At 45.1% G+C, this 9468-nt stretch overlaps 1 protein-coding gene and 1 non-coding gene across 3 annotated transcripts in view; both read right to left on the bottom strand.

The window, feature by feature from the left end:
* RNFT2 (ring finger protein, transmembrane 2) overlaps positions 1-9468 on the bottom strand; it is a 120783-nt gene that overhangs the window by 84629 nt on the left and 26686 nt on the right. For both annotated transcript variants that reach the window (XM_017529531.2, XM_017529530.2), the window contains exon 6: positions 6903-7003. In XM_017529531.2, the coding sequence (XP_017385020.1) occupies positions 6903-7003 (101 nt within the window). The remainder of the gene's footprint in view (positions 1-6902; positions 7004-9468) is intronic.
* LOC119471387 lies at positions 7394-7559 on the bottom strand. Its single transcript, XR_005200431.1, has one exon. It is a non-coding gene; the product is annotated as a U1 spliceosomal RNA (small nuclear RNA).

Here is a 9468-nt window from a genome sequence, read left to right as displayed (position 1 = left end):
GATTCTCATGCCTCAGCCTCCGAAGTAGCTGGGATTACAGGCATGTGCCATCATGGGCTCCACTACTTTTTTGTATCTTTAGTAGAGATGGGATTTCTCCATGTTGGTCAGGCTGGTCTCAAGTTCCCGACCTCAGGTGATCCGCCTGCTTCAGCCTCCCAAACCGGGATTACAGGCGTGAGCCACTGTGCCCTGCCTATTGCTCCTCTCGTAAGCTTTTCTCTCTCTCTTTCTGTGCGCCAGTTTGACTCAGCCTGCTTTGATGGGAGCACAGAGGTCTGAGACTGGGAACATCATCATACCCAGAAAGTGGCAAGAGCTGGAAATTTATCCAAGGTTCTGGGAAACACCTCCTATGCCCTCCACCCAGACCTTGACATTCTAGACCACGCAACGAATGCAGGGTATGAGATCTGTGTTGATGCCTCGGAGCTGACCCCTCAAATTGCTTTTATGGGTGGCCTCAGAAAGTGGCGAAACCACTCAGTTCTCAAAGTTCATTTTCAAAACAGACGGATGTGACCTGAAAGCCTGACTTGAGTTTCCACCCTGTCCTGGAGGTCCTCTGGCCAACCCTACTCCCAACCATCCACAAAAGAATCTTCCCTCCCTTCTGACAGTTTCCACAAACAGCAACCACGTTCTGATAACATTCGCTTATGCAGTGATCTCCAAATTCTTTTTTTAAAATGAAGCTAAATGTATTTCATTTACACGATTATTTTTCTTTCCTAATTAATTCTTTGGTGTTAAAATAACCATTCTTTTATGAAATGATGTCAGTGGTAGATCTTTTTTCTAATTGTGGTAAAACACACATAACATAAAATGTGCTGTCTTAACCATTTTTACGTGCACAGCTCAATGATGCTAATTACATTCCCACTGTTGCATAATCATCACCTCCATCCAACCACAGAGCTCTTTTCATCTTGCAAAACTGAGGCTCTGTTCCCATTAGCAGTAACTGCGCATTCCCTTCTTCCCCGAGTCCCTGGCAACCACCATTCTACGTTCTGTCTCTGTGAATTTGACTACTCTAGGTACTTAACGTCAGTGAAATCATATGTCTATTTCTCCTTTTGTAACTGGCTTATTTCAATTAACAAAATGTCTTCAAGTTTCATCCATATTGTGGCATGTGTCAGAATTTCCTTTCTATTTAAGGCTGAATAATATTCCACTGTATGTATATACCACATGTGTTTACCCATTCATCTGTCAACAGACACTGGGTTGCTTTTACCTTTTGGCTACTGCATGATGATCATTTTTAAAATATGTTTTTAGTAGCAAAAAGGAAGCTGATATCTACATGGCAAACCCCTGGACTTTGTTGTGGGTCACTTTACTGGTTTGTGAAATCTCCAAGTCTGGGACTTACACAATGTTGTATCTGATGTAGATATGTGATTCCCATCACTCTTATACCCGCTACGGATTCTTCCAAGTAGTTGCATTTAGGGCATCTGTAAGCCTGTCACTCTCTATTCTGAGATGTGCTCACCATCCTCAGGGAAACCACCCCCACCCCCACTGGACTCCGTGACCCAGCCCTACAGGCCCCTGAAAAGCCAATCAGGGGTGCTCTCTCTTTAATTTTAAAGGAGAAACAGAGACTAGCAGTGAATGGCTAAGTCATGCCAAGAATTGAATATCACATTCCAGGAAGTCCCTGGTCCCTGCCCTTTCTCAGGCCTTGTTGTTTGGTTTTCCTAGGATTGTTTGAGTCCTTGCATGGAGCAATGCCTAAAGGAAGAATTCCCTGTCTGTTTAAGCTAGGAGCCCAAAGGGCTTTCGTTGATATGTTTTCCTAATATAGTCCTGGGCACACACACAGAAAATGTCAATAAGTGCTACTTGTGGCCAGGCATGGTGGCTCACGCCTATAATCTGAGCACTTTCGGAGGCTGAGGTGGGAGGACCACCTGGGTCAGGAGTTTGAGACCAGCCTGGTCAACATGGTGAAACCCTGTCTCTATTAAAATTACAAAAATTTAGATGAGTGTAGTGATGTGTGCCTCTAACCCCCGCTATTTGAAAGGCTGAGGCAGGAGAATCACTTGAACCCAGGAGACGGAGGTTACAGTGAGCTGAGATCGTGCCACTGCACTCCAGCCTGGGCAACAGAGCGAGACTCTGCCTCAAAATAAATAAATAAATGTTCTTTGCATTTATTGACATTTCTTGTGCATTAAAGTGATATGCTGCTAGATGAAAGAGCTATGAAATGGCATGCTCTGCACACGACAACTTCCACAACAAATATGTACAAATACGTAGAGAAAAATGATAGCAAAGCTGCTGTTAGATGACAGAACTGAAGGTGTTTTTGGTCCTTTTAAAATGGATTTTCAGATTTTCACAATTAAAAATAAATTACTTTTGAAATTAGAAAAATAAGTAACTCTAAAAATTGTGACCAGGTGTGGTGGCGCACGCCAGTAATCCCAGCACTTTGGGAGGCTGAGGTGGGAGGATCGCTTGAGCCCAGGAGTTCGAGGCTGCAGTGAGCCATGACGGCACCACTGTTACCTTCCAGCTGCGGCAACAAAGCAAGACTGTGTCTCCAAAAAAATTAAAAAATCTGAGATACTCATTTATTTGACAAATATTGATGGGGCAGCAACTATGGACTAAGCACTGTATAGGCACCAGGGGAAACAAACTCACTAAAAAAACTGAAGGCTGGCAAGCAGCCCTGAGGAACTCAGGAAGGAAAACTGTGGACCGTTCGAGATGCTCATGGGAGTGAGATTCTGCCTGCTTCGTTTACGTTGGCAGATTGGTGGAGGAAGCATCTCTGCTTCAAAAGAATTTCCAGGTGCACAGCTGCCAGGGTGACAGGGATATTTTAAGGAAGTTGATGATAAGTTGGGGCTAAGTAATCCATTCAATTTCCTGTGCTCTGCCTTCCCACCTGCCACCACACTGCACAGAACTGAGTCAATGTCACAGAGGAAGAGGGTACCCATGTCATGGGACATGTATTTGGGTGTAGAAGCAAGAAGGCCTGTTACCTTATCTCTGCACAGCTCAAACCAGATGGGGTAGACATTTTTATCACTTAACATTATTTAATTTCTTTTTCTTTTTGAGAGGGAGTTTTGCTCTTGTTGCCCAGGCTGGAGTGCAATGAAATGATCTTGACTCACCCATAACCTCTGCCTTCTGGGTTCAAGCGATTCTCCCATCTCAGCCTCCCAAGCAGCTGGGATTACAGGCATGCACCACCATGCCCGGCTAATTTTGTATTTATAGTAGAGACAGAGTTTCTCAATGTTGGTCAAGCTGGTCTCGAACTCCAGACCTCAGGTGATCTGCCCACCTCAGCCTCCCAAAGTGCTGGGATTTACAGGCCTGAGCCACCAAGCCCAGCCTTACTTAACATTATTTAAAAATCATTGTTATTACTGTGTTAAAAAAAAAAAAAGTGCCCATTACAAACAGTTATAAAATACAGATGATTCTAAAGAAAAAAAAATTATCCATATACATGTGTGCGTGTGTGTGTGTGTGTGTATGTATGTGTGTGTGTGTATTTTTAACAATAGGATCTCACTCTGTCACCCAGGCTGGAGTGCAGTAGTGCGATTATGGCTCACTGCAGCCTTGACCTCCCTGGTTCATGTGATCCTCTCACCCTAGTCTCCCAGGTAGCCCCCTGGATAGCTGGGACTATAGGTGCACGACATCACGCCTGGCTAATTTTTGTATTTTTTGTAGAGATGGGGTTTCACCATGTTACCCAGGCTGGTCTCAAACTCCTGGGCTCAAGTGATCTGCCCATCTCGGCCTCCCAAAATGCTGGGATTACAGGAGTGAGCCACCACACCTGGCCTACCCACATATTTAACATCTAGAGGACCACTGTTAGAGAGTAAATATTTTTGGCTTTGTGAGCTATATGGTCTCTGCCATAACTGTTCAACTCTGTCGGAGCACAGATGAACTCATAAATGATATGTAAATGGATGGATGTAGCTGTGTTCCAGCAAAATGTTACTAATAAAAATGGGTGAATGGTTGTAGTCTGCCAAGCTCTGTTTTAGTGAGTATCTTTAAGGACTTTTAAAAAGTATAGGCATAAATGAATGAATTAATAAATGAATGAAAAAAGAAAAAGCCGGTCACAGTGGCTCATGTCTGTAATCTAGCACTTTGGGAGACTGAGGTGGGCGGATCACTTGAGGCCAGGAGTTCAAGACTAGCCAGGGCAACACGGAGAAACCCCATCTCTACTAAAAATTAAAAAAGTAGCTAAGCATGGTAACCTGCGCCTGAAGTCCCAGCTACTTGGGAGGTTGAGGTGGGAAGATCGCTTGAGGCTGGGAGGTCGAGGTTTTAGTGAGTGTGATCACACCACTGCACTCCAGCCTGGGTGACAGAACAAGACCTTGTTCCCCCTCCCCCCACACACAAGACATACATACATTAAAATAACTTTTTTTTTCTTTTTTTGGAGACAAAGTCTCCCTCTGTCACCCAGGCTGGAGTGCAATGGTGTGATCTCAGCTCACTGCAAACTCCACCTCCTGGGTTCAAGTGATTCTCCTGCCTCAGCCTCCCAAGTAGCTGGGATTACAGGCACCTGCCACCATGCCCAGCCAGTTTTTGTATTTTTAGTAGAGACATGGTTTCACCATGTTGGTCAGGCTGGCCTTGATCTCCTGATCTCATGATCTGCCCACTGCAGCCTCCCAAAGTGCTGGGATTACAGGCTTGAGCCACTGCGCCAGGCCTAAAATAACTTTTAAAAGCTGTTGCATTCATCAGATTGGAGGGAAAATCAAATACAGTCATATATCACTTCATGACTGGGACATGTTCTCAGGAACACATCCTTAGGTGATTCGGTCCTTGCGTGAACATCACAGAGCTGACTTACACAAACCTAGCTGGCACAGCCTACTACACATCTAGGCTAAATGATGTAGCCCATTACTCTCGGGTTACAAAGATAACCTATACAGCATGTTACTGTACTGAATATTGTATGCAATTATAACACAATGGTATCTGTATATCTAAACAGAAAGGGCACAGTAAAAATACCGATAAAGGATAAAAAAGGTATACCCATATAAGACACTATCAATAGACCTTGCGGGGCTGGGAGTTGCTCTGGGTGAGTCAGTGAGAGAGTGGTGAATGAATGTGAAGGCCTAGGACATTATTATACACTGCTGTAGAATTTACAGACACTGTACATGTAGGCTGCACTACATTTATTTTATTTTGAGATGGAGTCTCCTTCTGTCACCCAGGCTGGATGCAGTGATGCAATCTTGGCTTACTGTAACCTCCGCCTCCTGGGTTCAAGTGATACTCCTGCCTCAGCCTCCGGGCTCCTGCCACCACTCCTGGCTAATTTTGTTATTTTTTTTTTAAGTAGAGATGGGGTTTCATCATGTTGGCCAGGCTGGTCTTGAACTTCTGACCTCAGGTGATCCTCCTGCCTTGGCCTCCCAAAATGCTGAGATCACAAGCGTGAGCTGCCACGCCTAGCTGTTACATTGATTTTAAAACTTTTGTTTCTTCAATAATAAATTGATCTTACCTTACTGTAACATTTTTACTTTGTAAACTTAGTTTTTATTTTTTTTAGTATTTTATAACACTTAGCTTAAAACAGATGGTACAGCTGTACAGAAATATTTTCTTTCTTTATATCCTTACTCTATAAGGTTTTTCCTATTTTTAAAGTTTTTTGTTAAAACTTAAGACACAAACATACACCTTAGCCTCACCCTACACGGGGTCAGGATCATCAATATCACCGCCTTCCACCTCCACATCTTGTCCCACTGGAAGGTCTTCAGGGGCAGTAACACACACGGAACTGTCATCTCCTATGACAGCAATGCCTTCTTCTGAAAGGCACTGCCTGAGCCTGCCTTACAGTAACTTTTGTTTGTTTGTTTTGAGATGGAGTGTCACTCTTGTTGCCCAGGCCAGAGTGCCATAGTGCAATCTCGGCCCACTGCAACCTCTGCCTCCTGGGTTCAAGCGATTCTCTTGCCTCAGCCTTTCAAGTAGCTGGGATTACAGGCACCTGCCACCACGCCAGGCTAATTTTTGTATTTTTAGTAGAGATGGGGTTTCACAGTGTTGGCCAGGCTGGTCTTGAACTCCTGGCCTCAGGTGATCCACCTGCCTTGGCCTCCCAAAGTGCTGGGATTACAGGCGTGATACCAGATTACAAAGATACCAGATTACAAAGACTTAATGTGAAAAAAGAACGTAAAATATCTCATTTATGATTTTTATGTTGATTGCATGTTGAAAGGACAATCTTTTGGGGCCATGCACAGTGGCTCACACCTATCATCGATCCCAGTACTTTGGGAGGCCAAGGCAGGTGGATCTCTTGAGCTCAGGCATTTGAGACCAGCCTGGGCAACATATGGAAACCCCATCTCTACAAAAAATATGAAAATTAGCCAGGTGTAGTGGCATGAACCTGTAGTACCAGCTACTGGGGAGGCTGAGGTGGGAGGATCACCTGAACCCAGGGAGGTCGAGGCTGCAGTGAGCCGTGATCACACCACTGACAGCCTGCGTGATGCAGCGAGATCCTGTCTCAAAAAAAAAAAACCAAAAACAAACAACCCCCAAATATTTTGGATATACTGGGTTAAATAAAATCAAGTATTATAATTGATTGCCCTTGCTTCTGTTTAGTGTTTGGTAACTAGAAGCTGTTAGTTTACCTATGTGGCTTGCCTTGAATTTTACTACTGAGTGTGGTCTAGGTATATGTGTGTAGTAACAGCAGGGTGGAATTTGGAAGTTACAATGTGACATAGAGCTCGTGCCTTGTTCCAAAGTGAAAGCTAAGTGCCCCAAGCCCAGCCAAGTGCCCCACTCTCCCATGGTGGGGGTCAGACTCCCATGCTCACCTGTTGTATAGCTGCTGGGAGCTGAATGTATAAAGCACATAGAGGGTGTTCCCCGCCAGAAAGGCCAAGATCCACAAGATGACCAGCACCGACCTCTTCTCCTGGAGACAAAGCAAGAGATCTGTGATACCAAAGATACACGTGGCAGAACCTTCCAGAATGTACCCTGATGACTGGCAGCTTTTCGCTTTGTCAAAGTTTTGAAGGCAGTGGTGCTGAAGGTGAGGGGAAGGGCACCAGCACCTTTCCATCCAACTGAGACCCAGGCGGTGGTCACAGAGCAGGTGGCAGAATGGTGGATATATGCTTGATCAACTACCTAGAAAGGCAAGACAGCACCATGGTTCGTAGTAGACTCTGGACTGGGATGGCACGCATTCAAATCCCCGTCAAATCCTGTGTGGGAGCTGTCCAACTCCAGTCAAGTTATTTAAACTCTTTCAGTTTCCCTTTTCTCATCTGGAAATTGGGTATATCTTAGTATCTACCTTATAGAGTTTTTAAAAAAATGCAGTCCCCCACTACCACAAATTATGCAGTCAAGTTTCCCACATTTGGGGAAACTGCAAAGGTTGGCACATCCGGAGTGAAATGGATAAGCCTCACCCTGGGAAAACCACCTTCGTGATCACAGCATCTCCCCTGCCAGGTAAGTATATCTACCTTATAGAGCTGTGAGAATTAAAGTGCATAAAATGCTCATAAAAGCGAAAGCACAGAGAGGTTAAGAAACATCAAGGGCATGTGTTTTAAGTCTCAGTGTCTTCATTCAAAAATGAAGTTGTTGTTAAAGATTAAATCAAAATTTTTATTTTTATTTACTTTTTTGTTGCCTGGGCTGGAGTACAGTAGTGTGATCATAGCTCACTGCAACCTTGAACTCCTGGGCCCAAGTGATCCTCCTGCCTCAGCCTCCTGAGTACCTAGCATCACGGGCAGGCGTCAGTATACCTGGCTAATTAAAACAAATTTTTTTTTTTTTTTTTTTTGTAGAGACAGGGTCTTGCTGTGTTGCTCAGGCTGCTCTTGAACTCCTGGCTTCAAGTGATCCTCCTGCCTTAGCCTCCCAAAACACTGAAATTACAGGCAAAAGTCAAATTTTGAAATGCAAACATTTCATATTTCAAGCTTGCTAAGGGGTAGGACTGATAAGAGTTTACAAGCCAGCAGCAGATTCAGATCTAGAGGCTGGGAATTTCTGCTTTCACTTGTTGTAGGACAGACCTCTGGCCCACTGCCCTGGACTGACCATTCCCTGGAGGGCCACAGTGTAGGGTTAAACCCAAACGTACACACCTAACTCTCAAAGCCCTATACAATACAGCCCCATTTCTCTTTCTTCAGCCTCGTTCCTGTTTCATTCCCAGGAAGACACACTGGAAATCCTGTTTGCTGTTTCCCAGCAGTTTTATCGCCTGAGAGCAATCCTAGGAAGTGTCTGAAGGAGGTGCAAAGAGGGGCGTGTTTCTGCCGGTGTGCCCTGGGACACATACGCAGACCCCTGTGATGCGGGTTCTCAACAGCTCGTGTCTTTTCTTGGACTGGACTGGCTGCATTGCTGGAATAAGATGAGGTCATAACTTTCCCAGTGTAACCTTCCCTGTGGTTTCGGTAAATGCTCAATACACACTGTCTCCAGACACAGCTCAGTGCCCCACGCACTGTTACGATGCACATTTCCAGAGAGTGGACGACACAAATGCATATCTCCATCCACCCATCACTCCAGGAGCGGTCAAGGTTAATGATGCTAGAAACCACCTTCAACCAACCAACTGCTCTTATCAGTGTGATTAATCCACCCGGCAGCTCTTTGTGCTCCAATAAATAATAGATTCCAGTTTAATTCTCTATGAATCCAAACCAAAGGTGCACTAGGAAGAGGGAATTAGCCACGTTCTGGGAAGACAGAATCTGAAGGACAAAGGAGGTAGTTCTCTCCTAATAAGCTGAGACGCCTAAGCTTACTAAGGCCCACGCAGACCTGCTCTGATGGAAAACATGCACATACGGGCATGCACAATATGTCACCTGTGTCTTAATGGGGATCAAGGACCCCTGGAGGCCCATCCATGGATACAGACATCCTCTCAGCTACTAAAATTTAAGTTAAGCATCATTTAGATGTTACTGCCTTTGAGAGAGACCTAGCCCTCAAAGCCGCCTCCTACAGGCTGGAGTGTAGTGGCGCAATCTCAGCTCACTACAACTTCCGCCTCCTGGGTTCAAGTGATTCTCCTGCCTCAGCCTCCTGAGTAGCTGGGATTACAGGCACCCGCCACCATGCCCAGTTAATTTTTGTATTTTTAGTAGAGACAGGGTTTCACCATATTGGCCAGGCTGGTCTTGAACTCCTGAATTTAGATGATCCACCCACCTCAGCCTCACAGAGTGCTGGGATTATAGGTGTGAGCCACTGTCCTTGGCCCCTCCTACTGTTTTAACAGCAGCAGAGAGGAGTTTGCATACAGAAGGGTCAGGAAGGACCTCTGACTCTGTCCCCAACTCTGAACCTCAAGGCGCTCATGTGCAAATGGAAACTGGGCTGTCCTCCACGATACATGGA

Source organism: Cebus imitator, unplaced genomic scaffold, assembly GCF_001604975.1.
Source record: "Cebus imitator isolate Cc_AM_T3 unplaced genomic scaffold, Cebus_imitator-1.0 Scaffold59, whole genome shotgun sequence".
Classification (NCBI taxonomy): Eukaryota; Metazoa; Chordata; class Mammalia; order Primates; family Cebidae; genus Cebus; species Cebus imitator.
This window is presented reverse-complemented; position numbering and strand designations above follow the sequence as displayed.